This window comes from Pithys albifrons, chromosome 1, assembly GCF_047495875.1.
Source record: "Pithys albifrons albifrons isolate INPA30051 chromosome 1, PitAlb_v1, whole genome shotgun sequence".
Classification (NCBI taxonomy): Eukaryota; Metazoa; Chordata; class Aves; order Passeriformes; family Thamnophilidae; genus Pithys; species Pithys albifrons.
Window position 1 is genome coordinate 23,106,810 of NC_092458.1, and position 16,337 is coordinate 23,123,146.

At 43.6% G+C, this 16,337-nt stretch overlaps 1 protein-coding gene across 1 annotated transcript; it reads right to left on the bottom strand.

The window, feature by feature from the left end:
* Positions 1–1,681: 1,681 nt before the first annotated feature.
* On the bottom strand, positions 1,682–15,427 carry CNOT11 (CCR4-NOT transcription complex subunit 11). Its single transcript, XM_071579900.1, has 7 exons — positions 14,952–15,427; positions 13,254–13,418; positions 8,774–8,926; positions 8,056–8,258; positions 7,094–7,296; positions 4,582–4,678; positions 1,682–2,027 (listed from the first exon to the last, which is right to left on the bottom strand). Exons 1-7 carry the CDS (start codon positions 15,355–15,357, stop codon positions 1,830–1,832), a joined length of 1,425 nt encoding a protein of 474 aa, XP_071436001.1. The 5' UTR covers positions 15,358–15,427; the 3' UTR covers positions 1,682–1,829.
* Positions 15,428–16,337: the final 910 nt, after the last annotated feature.

Sequence of the window (16,337 nt, forward strand, 5' to 3'; positions counted from 1 at the left end):
CAGCACAAAACAAGCTTAACTTCCTGCTGGGTATCTAAGGGGGACATCCCTTCAGCATGTGGCTCTTTCCCCATGTAACCAATACGTGGGTGGGGTAGGTTAACTTTGGGTGGCTGGTGTCCTGTTGAGAATAAGGTGGAAGAACTCAGAGGTCACGCTAAGAAAGTTACCAGTTACAGACTTGACTAAGCAAAGATTACTTTTAAATGGCAATAACTTAGAGTAGAAGTCAGAAACTGAAAACTAAAACTACCCTTCTTACTAGGCTCCATCTTGCCTCCCTCCTGCTTTCTCCCTTCCCTGTGAGTGGTGGCAGGAGGATGGGTAAGGAAGGGTGTGGTTGGCCTGTAGCAGTTAAGTCTCTGATGTCCTCTCATCTCCCTTTTCCCCCTGCTCCACGATGACCTGATCTCTCTCTTAAGGGCTGCAGCTGAAGAATTGCTCTAGTGTGGATCCTCTCCATAAGGTACAGACACTCCAGGGTTATCACAGAGCTGCCACAAGCCTGGCTGAGGTGCTCAGCTGTGCCAGCTTGGCTGGGCTGGGTCTGATACATGGCAGCCTCAGCCTCTCAAAACATGAAGATCCAAGCTCAATTAACTGTTGCTGCTAAAAATAGCTCATAGCAAATGTCTTGGGTTTTAGAAGGAACATCTACAGTTGGAACAGACCTTAAATACATGCTGCTTTAGTTGATATATCAGTACTCTGAGAAGCTACACAGGTCTAATCCCTAATGAGGAAAGAACACTTCTCACAGGACTTACTGAAAGATGCTGCATGAGATGAGCAAGCAGTGGGATTTTCAATCCAAGCAATTCTGCAATTTAAATCAGTTGGAAAGAGAAGGCCAAAAGACAGTCTTAACCTTGCATTATCGATTTTGTACTGCTTAAAAATTTAAAAAGCAGGTGCAGATTTAAAACAGCTTTCATTTATCAAGCAGCATTAAATTGGAACTAGTCAGCTTTTCACGTTATCTCCCTTTTCAGTCTTGTGTTTAAGTAACAGCAGCTATTCTACTATCAGCTTGAAATAGTAGTTTAGCAGACTCCATCCCCAGTTTCCTCCACACCCAGAATTTAGCATATGAATGGTACTCTCCCTCTATGCTTTAGAAGGAAGATGCTATTTTAACTTTAGTAGCCACAGAGCAACCAAATGCAAGCTAAGAAGTGTGAAGAGAGGCTCATGCCTTGGATGTTCATGGAAGAAATGGGACCATCTTTACTTTGAAACCTTCTTACAAGCATGAAATAGGTGTGGCTACTGATGGCACGATTTTGGAAATACTCAGTGATCTTGAAAAGACAACTCTGAGCCTACAGCATCCAGCACTTCAATTCTGCCATGTAAAGATAAGCCTTTAGCAGTTTCTTGGTATCAAGATAGACTTTCCCTCACCAAAACCACCACCCATTCTTAGGAGTTGTATCCAGCTCATAGAAGGTCTTACACAGTAAAAAAAGGGCAAAACAAGTTGACTGTAGTTATACACACAGTTTTAGACACAAAAACAGTGAGGTGGATTAATACTTAAATTTGCTGTAAAATGCTAAGTATAACTTATATTATCTCTGGAATTAGAGCCTGAATCTCAAGACATACATAAAACATAGAAGTCTAACCATTGTAAAAATAGTATACATATGGCCTAACACATTTCACAAACTCAGACAGGTACCAGAAAAATCCTTATTTATTGTTTAAATTCATAAAATGCTATTTATAATGTATTACGTAATTAACCTAGGAATTTAAGTTTAAAATATACAATTAATTGATACAGAACACTGGCCAGAGGGGTTTTTTTGCCAGTGACAGTCACTTTATTTTGATGCTTTCATTTCTGATGGGTTTTCCCCTGTGTCTAACGTCTTCAGCAGTCTGAAGAGCCCAGCTGCTTCTCGTATCCGACTGAACTCAATGCAGAACGCCTGCACTTCTATAAACAAGTCCTGTACATTAATAATTTTGTTTCGGATTAAAGACTGAAGAAAGACGCAAACAAGACGTACCAGGCGGTTCTGAAACAGAAGAGAGATTGTTGATAATCCAAATAAATGTTTGCGACCAAGTCAGTTACGACTGTTGGCTCTCAGCAGTGCAAGTGAGGCATCTCAGGAGCAGTTTAGCCTCAGCAGTTATCTTGTACTTCAGCTTTGTAGGTGCTGCCCCTACTCTTCCATTTCTCATACTACTGTATTTAAAAAAGGGATTCCTCTGCTTAATAGTTACGTACTTCTGGATACAGAAGTGTCCTCGAGATTAATCCCATGTACAAATGAAGCACCAGACCCACCTATGCACTGTACTTTATTTATTACATAATCTCTGAATAAAAGCAGAGAGAAGGGGTCATTGCTTAACATCGTGTCATCCTTTGGGTCTTGCTTAGTCTTACTTTCTACAATAATATCATAAGGAAAAATGAACAAGCTTCACATCTCAAAATTCCCATCACCACATGATCAAGGCAGTCCACACAGGAAGTGACAGCAACAGAACTGATTCCAAACTTCCTTCATGAAAAGTGCTCTGTCACTGAATTAGCAAATGACCCTCTATCTTAGAAGGAAAGACAGTTTCAGCCACGCCTAATCCAAGAACATGCCTCAGAGCTCATGGTTCATTTCCTGCCTGATCCAGTGAAAAGAGGGGATCTTGGAAGTGTTCCTCCTTCTTAAGAGCTGCTTATGTAACACCTTGAAGAGCACACAGGGAGTTGGAAAGTGGAGGTCTAGGAACTGGCACCTACAATTTGTTACACATAGATCCAGTCACCACCATCTGCTTTACACAGAGCACATTCTTCCCCGAGGACAAAAACAGATCTTCATCTTTAAAGTGGTCTCACACTTCATATTGTGAGAGAGTTGAACCCAAACCCTTCTCTAAAAGCAACAATGTATGTGAACGATGTTTATCAGACACAACTAAGGGACTTGATAAGATTAAGTGTCCAAAGCATTTCAGATTATTTGGCACTAAAAATAAGCTATCAGCTATTTTTTCAGGAACTGAGCTTACTACTGCAAAATTTGCTACCTGTAACAAGAGAATTCAGAAACTGAAGAACTGATTTCCCTCACTGCAATCAAAAGGCATCACATGCTTTCTCTGCAACATAAGTTAGTTACAAGAGTAATAACTGAGGAACATGAAACTCAGAACAAAAGAACAAATGCAAGATACTGGCTGACTCCCAGTCTGCGAGAATCATTTCCAGTTTTGTTCCATGCTTGTCAAAAAACACATCTTGTGTCTGTGACGCCTCATACACATTACAAAATCTGCATGGTACTTAGTGATCAGTATGTGTTCCTTGGCCCTCTCTTCTTTTGCCTGAAGCACAGCTGCTACATGTTCTAAGCATGAGCCCCTTGGAGCACAGTTTCCCACTCTGGGTGCATCCTCAGCTCCAGCCCAGCTCTGCTGCTGTTTTCCTGTTTAACTACCAAATACAACAGACACAGCTGCTATTCAGCAGCCCACAGGTCAAGTCACTCCTGTATCTGGCAGAACCTCAAAGCAGAGAAGTATCAGAAGCCACTGAAGGTAACAAATGGTTAGTCATCATATGGAAGGGTGCTGAGAACAAGACAGAAGGGGGGTTGCTGCTGTCTCAAAGCCCTCTGCAACCTGACCCTGTGCACTGCACACAGTTTTCGTGTCTGCAGCTTAAGGATGTAGTAGAGCTGGAGAAGACACTAGAGGACACCAAAAAAGCTTAAAGGAAAGAAACAGCTGCCTTGTAAGCGAATAAAGAGGTTGCAGTCCTGCAGTATTCAGAGGAAAAAGCTGAGGCAGGACTTGGTCAAGATTGACAAAGCCTTGGGTAAACTGAATGTGGAACTGTTTTTCACCAATGATGTCCCAAGAAAACAAGTTCCACTGGGCACTTGCTGAAACCAACAGATCAGTTTAGGAGAGAAGAAAGTACCTCACACAGCATGCAGACAGCCCTGCAAGCCAAAGGTGTGTAAACCTCCCAGTGTTTTCCCTGACCCTCCCCCGTCAGGGATCCTTAAAGTGGCTACAACTTGCATGTTGGTGCTGAGGAGCATGACAGGCTTGGGAAGCAGAGTATGGTGTTAGGAAGACGAAAGACCTGTAAGCTGTTCTAGGTCATGACTGAAGAGCAGGATTGCCATGTGAGGTTTGTAGCGTTACCTTAGAGGTCTTGAAGTGTTAGACACACTTGTGTAGAAAAGAAACTTGAAACTTACAGCTAAGCAGAAGGCAAACTAATAGGTTAAGAAGAGGCTGAATGACAGATAGACCTTTTGCATGTAAGAACCCCAGTCACATAAAACTGCAGTTTTGCCAGGAAGAAGTGTATGATGTCTACAAAAAAACCCAGGGAACAGTAATTACCTGTGAAGTCTTAAAAAAGTGAAGGACCATCTGTTAAACACTATAAATAACTGCATGGCATGTTAGGAAAAAAAAGTGCCTTTGAAATAAAGAAGCAGTTAGACAGAATGACTTAATGCTTATCAGCCTTATAAAATCACAGCCCATATTACACAGAGCAATACATGGGACACTTTTCCCAAACCAATTTATTCAAGTACTCACCTGCATATATTTGTCTTTAATCTGTTCACAGGTGGAGATACAATTGGAAATATAAAGATGAATAAATTCAGGTGGGAGATCAACTGCAGTAGTAAGCCTGTTTAAATAAAAAATATCCAGTGGTTTATGAAACCATAATTTCAGTGATCCTTTTGCACTTGTGATATTAAATTTATTCCCAGTGCTTTCTTAAAGAGCTGATTTTTGATAGCTTCCACAGACATTTCTACATATTTACATTTCTTTACTAAGAGTCCCAAACTTTTTGACTCTGACACAGTACAGAAGCTGTTATATTGATTTCTAGTATATCTGACACACCTGTGAACATTACACAAATGAGCCACTGAGAGTAGTTTCCAATTTACAACATGGCCCTCCAGCTGTCCCAGTACCAAGACTCTTCTGCAGAAAGCCCCGCAATACCTTTTTGCTTATTGATATTGAATTGCATGTACTGATTCTAAATGCTGAAATCCTTACTTAAGGATACAACTGGAATTACTCCTTCATTACTGCAAAAGATCAGCTTCCTTAGTTCCTTCAGTTTTAAGTTTTAGCCCTAGTATATGAATCTCTACAGTTCAAATCAGAGACTCACACTAGATGAAAAAGTTAAGTAGAAACTGATGATGCACAATAATCTCAAAGCTTTACTACAGAAAAATTAGAGAACTATTGCATCCAAGAATGGTATGGTGCATTTAAGGGTTAACAGCAAAGCACACCTATTTGTTTTAATACTGACAAGCAGTGTATTTGAGTTGCCACTGTTCCTTAACTGAAAGAGCAGTACAGCTCACAAGAAAAAACACACACTAAATGCAGAACTGCCTTAAGGGTGCAAGTAACTCCAATCAGTCCTATCTCAAGTAGTGAAAGGGGGGCAATAGGAAAAAAGTGCATGTTTTACTTTCAAGCGCAGTTTCAATTTTTGGTCTTATTTCACTTAAAAATCAGTGTCTCCCTGTTTGCACTGACAGTCATTCGACAGCTGGATGAAAGTTGTTCCTGTGGTAGCCATACTGTGGTGGTGTAGCTATCCTGGACACTGAGGGCAGTAACTGCTGTCAGTCTGCACCAGTAGGGAGGGATTTATTTCCCATAGGTTTCTTTCCACAAATCACAGAATCATAGAATCGATTGGGTTGAAAAAGACCTCTGAGATCATCAAGTCCAACCCGTGGTCCTGCCCCAGTTCATTTACAGATCACAGCACTCAGCGCCACATCCAATCTCAGTTTAAAAACCTCCAGGGATGGTGAATCCACCACCTCTCTGGGCAGCCCATTCCAATGCCTGATTACTCTCTCTGGAAAGAATTTTTTCTGATCTCCAACTTAAATTTCCCCTGGCAGAGCTTAAGCCTGTGCCCCCTTGTCCTATTGCTGAGTGCCTGGGAGAAGAGACCAACCCCCACCTGGCTAGAACTTCCCTTCAGGTAATTAAGGTGCAATTTGACCCTACTGCAAAGAGCCTGCTAAAGAAGGCTGATTTAGTAGTTCACAATCAGTAATTGCAAAGAAATGGAAGAAAGTAGGAGAGAGATACTTCTGTAGTTTGTGGGGATTAGCTGTTTGAGAAGTTTTCCTATTGAAAGGACTAGCATTCTGTTCAGGAAAGGGTTGCATCTGTATGCAGTAGTTATTCTCAATGAAAACAGGGCATGAACGTACAGCAGGGCTGCCATTTAACAATAACACCTTTTGTTCACTTAAGCTGCATCAAGAATGCAAGTTGTGATTAGGCAGATTAGCCATGTGGAATTAACTGTTTGTGGAGGATTCTCACTGTAGCTGCCCTTTGTCCCACTGTAGTCTTCTATCTCCCAAAAAGGCAAGCCTCAAGAAGGATCAAATTGAATTTTTCCAGATGTCCTAATAAAACACAACTGCTCCCTCAGTTGGAAGAAAACACGAAAGTTAGAGATGAGGCTAAATTTTAGTTATGAGAAAAGAACATGAATTCTTGTGACCCATTAGGGGAGGTGACAGTCACTACAGTTCAAAACCAAACTGTAATTTTGCAAGTCAGGAACTATACCTGCAGCTTCCTGGGCCACAGGACATCTACTTGCTAGTGAAATTTATACATTAACCAGAACCTGAAGAAAACATTTAGATGTATTATAGATTGCAGTGAGACTTTCTTAAGTGACCCCATTTTAATACTGTTTGGAGCTCAATGTAACAAACAGTTTGAAAAAATGATTTTCTAGTAGTTATAAGCTCCTGCCAAAGTTATGCACAACATGATATGTATTTCCTTATTCTTTTCAAAGGAGAAATACTTTGAGAGAGAGAGAGAGAGTAATACCATGTGTTCTAAAGAAAATAAGCCTTTTCCTACACTGTAACCTGACTAGCTATTTATTCCATTCCTGTTTCTTTTGGTAGTGTTTGGAATGCATCTAAATACAGCCCTGTGGCCACCCTCACAATCACTTAGTAACTGTTCACTTACTTGTTTTACATACTTAATGAAACCTTGTTACATTTGAGATCCTACTCACCGATTTACAACTTCCATTGAATGTAAGGACATGTCCATGTTGACCAAGACAGAAAAATACTCTGTTATTTGACTAGACTGCATTAGTTTCAGCAACATTTCTATAGCTACTAAAGGGTTGTTTTCAACCAGGTCTGGCAATTTGGCAGGAGTGAGACCAATATGGTAAACAAGCTTGGGGTCCTTTTCCAATTCTCCAAGAAGCTGTGAAGAAAAAAACCCAAAAACTCTCAGTATGTTTTTCCTCAACTATTCATGTTACTGTTTGAAGAAAGTGCTATAATACAGCTAAGATATGGGAGAGTGATAACCCTTTAGATTTAGGCTTTTCTACTGAAAAACACTGGAGGTCTAATTTAAAACTTCTATGTACAGGCAACTGTGCCTATAAAACCTTTAATAAGGCATTTAGTAGTCTTTTATCAGTGGGTGGCAAAGAGGGGAGAGAAAAAAAAACCCACATGAAAAGCTTCAGCCTTCTTCAGTTTCCTGTCCAGGACAAAGAAGTATCAATTTCAAGTTCACTGTTGTCAGAAGTTCTGCAAATAAGGGTTATTTTATAGTGTCAGGATAATGATTATGAAAAAGTCCACTGAAATCAGGGATAATACTATCAAATTGAGAAAAAAAAATTTGGTGTTGGTATTTCTGAAATAATTATTTATCAGAAGCTTCCACAGAAACAGGAACAACTTAGTTATATGAAGATTTTTCCACACAGAAAAGTATCAGTGCCACTTATTGATCGACTGTAAGTATGTCCAGTCACTGCTATGCAGTTTAAGAATTTCTTCCTTAGTAATACAAACCCAAGGCAAAATTCTTGGATTTCTAACAATTTGAAGTACATGGAGTTTCCTGAATTGAAACAGATCAATTAAAGTGGTCAAAGTTTTCCAAAATACATGAGTTAGACAGCTTGTTAAGAGAATCATTTTACACAGGAAAGTGCATCATACTTACCTGTGTTTGTTGTGGGGAAGTCAAAGGACTTTTAAAAGCTTTTGCCATGATTCTTTTTATCTCCACTCCAGTACTGTTCTTAACACACATTGATTTATCCCACTGAATTGTGTGATCTGGCTCGATTGGATTTAACCATGCCAGTTCATCCTCACATATGTGGAGTGGAGGTGGTGGTCGAATAAACTCTGGTCGAAAGTGACCTGAAATCACAACAATGGGAAATGTTTTCTTAAGCTTTGGGTATTCAGTTTTATCTTAGTAAAAAAGAAAAGCTCCTATTTCTTTAAGCCACTATAACACTGAGAACAGCATTCCAAACGTATTCGCCTGGCAGAAAAACATTTATTTCTGATTTTTACTGATACAGTTACATCAGTCTTGTTTTCCTCTTCATTCAGGTTACAAAGTTACTGATCCCATGGTCTTTTTCCCTTCCACAGTAACCATTTCCTTGGGAGGTGTCACCAGCCAATGCAGACCTTAGTGCAGGGTCTAAGATGTGTTAGCCAAGAGGTGGCACAGACGTCAGATTTTTCCAAGTCTGAAAATGTCAGTGCTGTGGAATCTGATCTAGAGGCAGTCTGACAGTGCAGTTTTACACTGTTTCATTCATCTTAATTCTCATTTCGTACTTCTGAATTCCATTACATTTTATCTCAAGTACAGTAACAGAGCATGCCATGTTACAGAAACAAAGATGTGAAAACACACATACTTTCTATGGGAGGTTTTGGTCCACTCACTAGGGCTTCTGTGATCTGGGAAGCAACAGAACTGTCAAAACCGGAGTTGGAAGAATCTGGGTCAGGATCACTGAGAATGCTGGGGAAGCTGGCCTTGCTCTGTGTTGGCAACTCGGACTGGCGTTCTGAAAGATGAATATTAAAGCATAAAATTGAAACAGGTGCCTCGAATACTAAAGGTAGTGAGTAACAAGCAGCTTTAAAAAGGAACTAGCTTAAAAAAACAAACAAACCAGATAACAATAACATGAAATTTAGTACAGTGTCAGGCAGCTAGCAGGGAGAGGGCCAGCTGACAGGCAAGGGACTGAGGTATACAGCAACGATAAAGAAGAAATAGAAATTAATCTTAAATGTAGTCTTGTCTTGAGAAAAGGTAAGTAACTTATGTAATCTGCATCTCAAGCACAATAGTAGGTTCCCATGCTACTCCTGGAAGAGTTCACATGGTGTATCTAGTTCTGTAATCACTTCTCAGAGCAGGAAAGTGAGAAATCTACACGGATCCATTTACAGAAGACAAAGACCACATTAGACCTGAAGTCAGCAATTCAAATCTATCCAACCCATTTCTGTGGCACTGCCTAACCTACATACGCATTCACTGCCAAGCCACGGTCAGTGCTCTTATGGAAAACAAGGAGTTTTAACTGTTAAGTGATTCTACAGACACTGTCATTAAAGCAAACCTGAAAGGAGCTGAAAGTGTCTCTCTAAAGGCCAAAGTACAGAAGTTACATAAAAATAGTATTAAGGTTAGTATATACAGCCAAGGATTTTAAAAAATTGGCCAAAAGGAAAATATGGGGCTCAATACTTGCAGTGTCAGATTTTTACACGCTCTTCTGTCACAATTAATCACCCTTCTGTATTTGAAGACTTGGTGGCAGATCTTCTGTGTTCTCTGTACTATTTTGAGAGATCATATTTCCATTGCTTTGGCAAGAAAACTCCAAAGGACAAAAACTAGAAAAAAAACCACTACAGAAACACACCAGACACTCTGCCCCATCTACGCCGTTAACAGAAAACATCAGGCAGCAAATTAAGCCTCAAGCAATCTCAAGTCCAACACTGTTGGTACCACACAAGAAACCCCTTGAAAAAGTTTCACATGAAATTAAACTCCACTTCTTTTCCTGACTGAGTGTAGTGCTGTCATATTTTGTGTACCCCAACACTTCTAAGCAAAGAGTGCTTGCTTCTTTTTCTGTAACCACGGTGACCTTTTCCAGCTTCCCATGCACATGAAATATTTCATATGACTCCAACTAAACCTGTGAGGGACGCCGGAACTGTGAGTGACAAAAGGATCATCAAAACAAAGCATCACCGAGTGCTAATTTATTTTTTGGCTTTCTGTCCTACTTTATCCAGCTATTTCACATAATGCAAACATTTGCATCTATGCTTCCCAAGGCAGCACAGCAGGGTGTGTTTTTCTATGAAAGGCAACAACCAGCATACTTCTCAGTTATTTAAAAAAAAACATTTTAAAAGTGAAGTTCAAATGAGCTGGTTTATAAAACATGTCATCTACTTAACGATCAGTTGCAAACTTCATCTTGTAAGTACTTTCACTTAACCACTGAACAGAATAGGTGATTTAACAAGTTAAGTACAGGAGTTGGGAAAAGGCACTGGGCATTTTTTTCTATCTTTTCATTTATCCATCAGTCAGTAAGTCACTGACTTGTTCGTAACCTCATAATCTGAAATTATTACTGATGCTTGATTAGAAGTATTTCAATTCACTGATTTCTGAAGTCTGCCTGAGCCCTTAAGTTATTTGCACTGAAGCTCAGAAGTTCAGAACCCCTCACTGCTTCAAGAATTAGGGCTGAATCAACAGCTTCAGGAAAGCAGAAGGAAGAATTTAGACCAAGGTATTTAACAGAAAATAATACAGCAACATGAACTAAGACATTTAAATTTTAAAAATTTAAACTGAAACCAAACCTTTAAGTTCCTTTATGGAACTATTTTTTTCCTTTTACAGGTAAAAAGAAATTTCCTTTGATTCTTAAGAGAGCTCTAAAATATATTAAAACTTCAGTAGAGGTCAAATACTCCCAGATCAAATAAGGCTTAGCAGACAAACACTTAGGGCCCTCTGCCAGAAGACCCATCCCTGTAACTAGGAGAAAATGACATTTTTGATCAGGTAACACACCAGATCAACAAAAAAGAACTTATAGGGCGATACCAAAACTTGAATTAGCTCTCTGTAGATCAAATGGAGAGGAGAGCAGAGCAAGTTTCAATACTCATTCCCAGGATGCTCTGTTCCAACATCCTACTTTTTTTTATGTGGGGGCAGCAAACACTAACAACAAAAAAGAAAAATCAAAACTAGAAGAAATACCATATACCTGCAAGTGAATTGTCACAGTGAGTTCAAGTTGACAAGTCAAGTACTTTTTCCTGTTTACAAAACGAAGGATTGGGAAACACAAACTGATTGAAAAGTATTAATGCTTTCCAAATTATTTCAGTTGCTTTAGCATGTATGTGCTAAAGCAAGTCAAAATCATCTTGCTCTAAATAGCCCTCAGTTCATCTCAGGGACCAACATTCTGAAGGGCTACCAAGTCTTACAGCTGGTACATTCTGGGAAACATGGGGGTAAACGTTTAAACACAACACCACAAACATTGCACCCAAGTGCCACCATCCTGCACCAGCTTCATCCTGCATATGGAACCATCAGGAGAAATACACTGAATACTTGTGAAAAAAATCACAGACTTTGCAAAACAAGTGAAATATCCATCTTCTAAGAAAGTGATTAGAAAGCAAACAGTTATTCTAAGCAGCTACAGCGAGAAGCCTGAGTAAGACAGCATAAAGCTTTTCCAGGTGCAGCTGGTTTTATTACATAACTGCTACTACTGCTCATATGCAATTAGCTGTGCATGGTTACTGGATTATTTAAACAATGATACATGCACATGTTTAGGGCTTAATTTTGCAAAGCACCATTAATGACTTTGTATTGTACTTTCAGCCACCATTGACTTCTATTTTTAAAAAGGACTAATTAAAATATGTGGCCCAGAGTACTCATTCATCCAACTACCATTGTGAGGTTGCCCAGAGAAGCTGTGAAAGCCCCATCCCTGGAAGTGTCCAAGGCCAGGCTGGATGGGGCTTTGAGCAGCCTGGTCCAGTGGAAGGTGTCCCTGCCCAGGGCAGGGCGGGTGGAATGAGATGATCTTTTAAGATCCTTTCCAACCCAAACCATTCTCCAATTCTATGATTTAATTTTTAATGAGAACAAAATATTCAAAAGGCAAACATAGTACCACGGGCAAAACAAATAAAAACAAAGGAAAAAACCTCCAGGCTTCTTAAGGCATCACATATGCCTTAACACTAAAAATCTAAAGTTACCTGAAGTTTTGCAAAAATCTGAATTTGCTATTCTAGAAAATACAGACAGGATGAACAGAACAAGAACCACAAGGGTTTTGTCTTGCCCACAACTGCATGTTAGGGTGTTCAATTTGCATTTTCAAAAGATCCCAGTCTGGAAACAGCAGCTAAGGAGGACACCAGAGGACATTTGTACACTGTGAACAAGGCACAGCATTTCAAGTCAGTGTCAAAGTCTACAGAAATGACAATACCGAGACACAACTGCAGGACAGAGAAAGTGTAAACAGTGCCCTACATCAGAGCAATAAACCACAAGGCAGATATAGAACTGGGATGGTCAGTTTTCAAGCAGGCAGGTGTATTTGCCCATACCTAGGGGAAAAAAAACCACTATTTTTTGGTGTTCAAACTGGTTCCTTGTTCCCAACAGTATTTTATGTTTCAGATTAGCTCCAGGTGTGACTCATCAGTCAATGTGACCTGAACAATCACATTCCTCCTCCTGTTCTCCTGTCAAAGGATAAGCATCACATTGCTTTTCTTTTCAATCCAGTAACAGTAGATGACTTTCCCACTCTTGAGCTAATGCTGCAAGGTCTAACTTTATCACTAACTGATAATATAATTGTAATAATTTTAATAGTCAATTTGCCAGGTACAGCTGAAGTACCAGTACAAGGCAGTAATGTGACAGTTATGCTGCTGCTCTCACACCAGAAATACTGCAAAGGGGGAAAAGGGATAAAAATACAGAACCCCTCTCTCCACAAAATAAACAAAAAATAAGCAAAAAAAAATCCACCCTTAAAAAACCCCACAAAGTTTCAGATTAAAACCTTCCAAACTTGCAAAATGCTCTCATGTTTAAGACAGTGACATACATGCTTATAAAGCTACCTGCTAAGGAGAATGAAAGAGTTAACATGTAGTATCTGCTTGAGGTTTCTCCATGTGTTGGAAAAAGGGCTTGAAAATCTTAAAGCATAGTTTAAACTCTTCCATATTTAGCACAGTTTCTCAGGTAACTCACAGTCCTGTTACAGTTAGAGAACCACAGCCACAAACCTTTCTTACCTGCTAATGCCAGCTGAAGCCCACTTATATCCACTGACTGGGCCATGTTCCCCACGTCCATTGCAGCAATCTGCCGAGGAGTCTTCTTGAACAGCTCTCTAGGAGGGGCCAACATCAGTTGAGAAAGAAAGAATTTTTCTGGAGGAGTTATGGGAGGTAAGAAGCCTGTGGAGACATGGTGAAAAACGATCCCTGGTTTTTAATGCAGGAGCATTAACAGTTTTCATGTACTTCATGTAGAACAAGCAAAAGTAAAATGCAAACTGATGTACTATTTATGGCAAGGTCAGCACAGCTGGTGAGTCTGTGTACAGAGAAAATTGTTACCTACTCAGTTCCTAAAGCAATGCAAAATGCAGCACTACACTGATCAGGATGATGCATCTCAACGTGCAGGATCTGATGGTCAGTTGCTCACGGGGGTTTATGAACACGCTTTGCAATCCAGACAACCTGTGAACTGACCTGATGTCACACTTCACAGAATCAGGGAATGGTTTGGACTGGAAGCAGCACTAAAGACTACCTAGTTCCAACCCCCCCGCCTGGTCCAACCTTCCACTGGACCAGGTTGCTCAGAGCTCCATCCAGCCTGGCCACTTCCAGGGATGGGGCATCCACTTCTCTGGGCAATCTGTTCCAGTGCCTCACCACCTTCCTAATAGCTAATCTAAATATACCTACTTTCAGTTGGAAGCCATTCCCCCTTGTCCTGTCACTACAGGTCCTTACAGAAAGTCTGTCTCTAGCCTCCTTGTAGGCTCCCTTCAGGTACAGCAAGGCTACAATTAGGTCACCCTGAAGCCTTCTCAGGCCTGAACAAATACAGTTCTCTCAGCCCTTCCTCGCAGTGAGAGGTGCTCCATCCTTCTAATCACCCTTGTGGGTCTTCTCTGGACTCACTCCAACAGATTATTTTTTTTCTAGAAATTGATTTACACAACACTGTCACACTAGTATTACTGAATCAGCTGGGTTAGAAAAGACCTCTGAGAACACCGAGACCAACCTATGACCAAACACCATCATGTCAGCTAGACTATGGCACCTTAAACACCTCCAGGGACAGTGACTCCACAACCTCCGTGGGCAGCCCATTCCAATGCCTGGTCACCACACCCCACATGGCTACAACCTCGTTTTAGGAAGCTGTAGAGGGCGGTCCCGTGGTGTACAGGAGAGCACTCTGGACTCTGAATCCCAAGGACCTGAGTTCCAGTCTCAATGGGGACCGTCCCCCGGCAGTTCAATGCCTCCCTGCCATCCCATCCCGTCACATCTCGGATGCTCAGCAGGGTCAGCCCCGGTTAGTACCGGGTGCTGTGACAGTCCTGAGGACTTCCCTGTCACTGTCCAAGCTCGCTCGGCCGTGGCAGATGGACCTCAGGACTTAAACGGTGGGGCCAGTTCTGCGCACGCTGTGCCTCACCTAAAAAATCCACTGTGCAGGCTGGAAGGGCACACCCACCTGGGGAGAGCCCTGCCCAAATTTGCGTTCGCGAAGTCTGGCCATACACACATACACAGAGAGTGACAATGTCCCCTGATGCGAGGAGCCCCATCTCCCCCGGGCAGCTGCGGAGCGCGGTGACGTCCCAGCGCGGCCTGTCTGACACCGAGCCCAGAACCGCCGGCCGTGGACAATTCCCACCGCTTTTCCCGGGAGTGCCCACCCCCGTTCCGCGGCGCTGGACACACCTGAGAGCGGGGTGCGCTCCGCCTCGTCGCCGCCGCGCTCGGGCGCGGGGTTGAGGAGGTGCGCGAAGACGGCGGCGAAGGGGTTGGCGGCGAGGGGCTCGGTGCGGTACATCTCCCACAGCAGGTACAGCGCCGTGAGCCGCTGCGCGGGGCTGGGCAGCAGGTCGGGCTGCTGCAGCAGCAGGACGAGCACGGAGCCCAGACGGAAGTGCTCGGCCTTCCCGAAGTAGTGGTGGAAGGCGCTGGAGAGCCCCTCGAAAGTGCTGCCGCCCGCCTCCTCCGACACGATGCTCAGGAGGCTCGACAGCTCCTTCGGCGACAGGCTCATCCTGCCGGCCGCCGCCGCCCCGCCCGCCTCCGATGGCACCTGCGAGCCGGGCGCGGGGCTCCCGCCGCCTCCGGGCATCCGCCCCGCCCGCCGCTCGCACCGCCGCTGCCCGCCCGCACGCCCGCCGCGCTTTACGGCACCGCCGCAAACGCGCCCGGGGCCTCCCGGTGCAGGCGGCGGGGCGGGGCGGGGAGGCGCGCGCGGCCGGGGCACGCCAGGATTGGCCCGGGCAGTCCCCCGGGGGCGGGGCCTTGGCGCGCGCTGCCGCAGCGGGGGGCCGGCAGGGGGCGCCCGGGGCGGCTCCGGCGGGAGCGGGAACGGGAACGGGAACGGGAACGGGAACGGGAACGGGAACGGGAACGGGAACGGGAACGGGACCGGGAACGGGAACGCGAACGCGGCCGGGAACGGGAACGAGAACGAGAACGGGAACGGAAACGCGGCCGGGAACGGGAACGGAAACGCGGCCGGGCCGTGCGTGCTCCCGGGTTGGAGCCAGGCCCGAGCCGGGCCTCGCCGCCCCGGCCTCCCGCTCCCGGCCCCACTGTGCGGTTCCTGCTGGCCGGGGAAGGCCTCGCGGCCGCGCCATTTAACAGCGGGACGGTCACACCATGGACTGGGTTCCCCGAAGGGGCTGGAGCACAGTTCCCGTGAGGAGCGGCTGCGGGAGCTGCGGGTGTTCGTCCTGGAGAAGAGGGGGTCGGGGGCCCTGACAGGAGGCTGCAGCCAGGTGGGGGGCGGCAGCTTCTCCCAGACAACCAGTCCTCAAGGTGCTCCAGGGGAGGTTTAGGTTGGACATCAGGAGGAATTACTTTACAGAAAAGGCGATCAGTCGTTGGAATGGGCTGCCTAGGGAGGTGGTAAAATCACAGTCCCAGGAGGAATTTAAGAAGGGACTGGGTGTGGCACTCAGTGCCATGATCCAGTTGACGTGATCATAGGTTGGACTTACTATCTCAGAGGTCTTTCCGAACCCAGCTGGTCTGTGATTCTGTGGTTACATTGCCCTGTGCAATATCCCATTGCTTCCCGAAGGAAAGGAAGCCTCACTCCTGGTA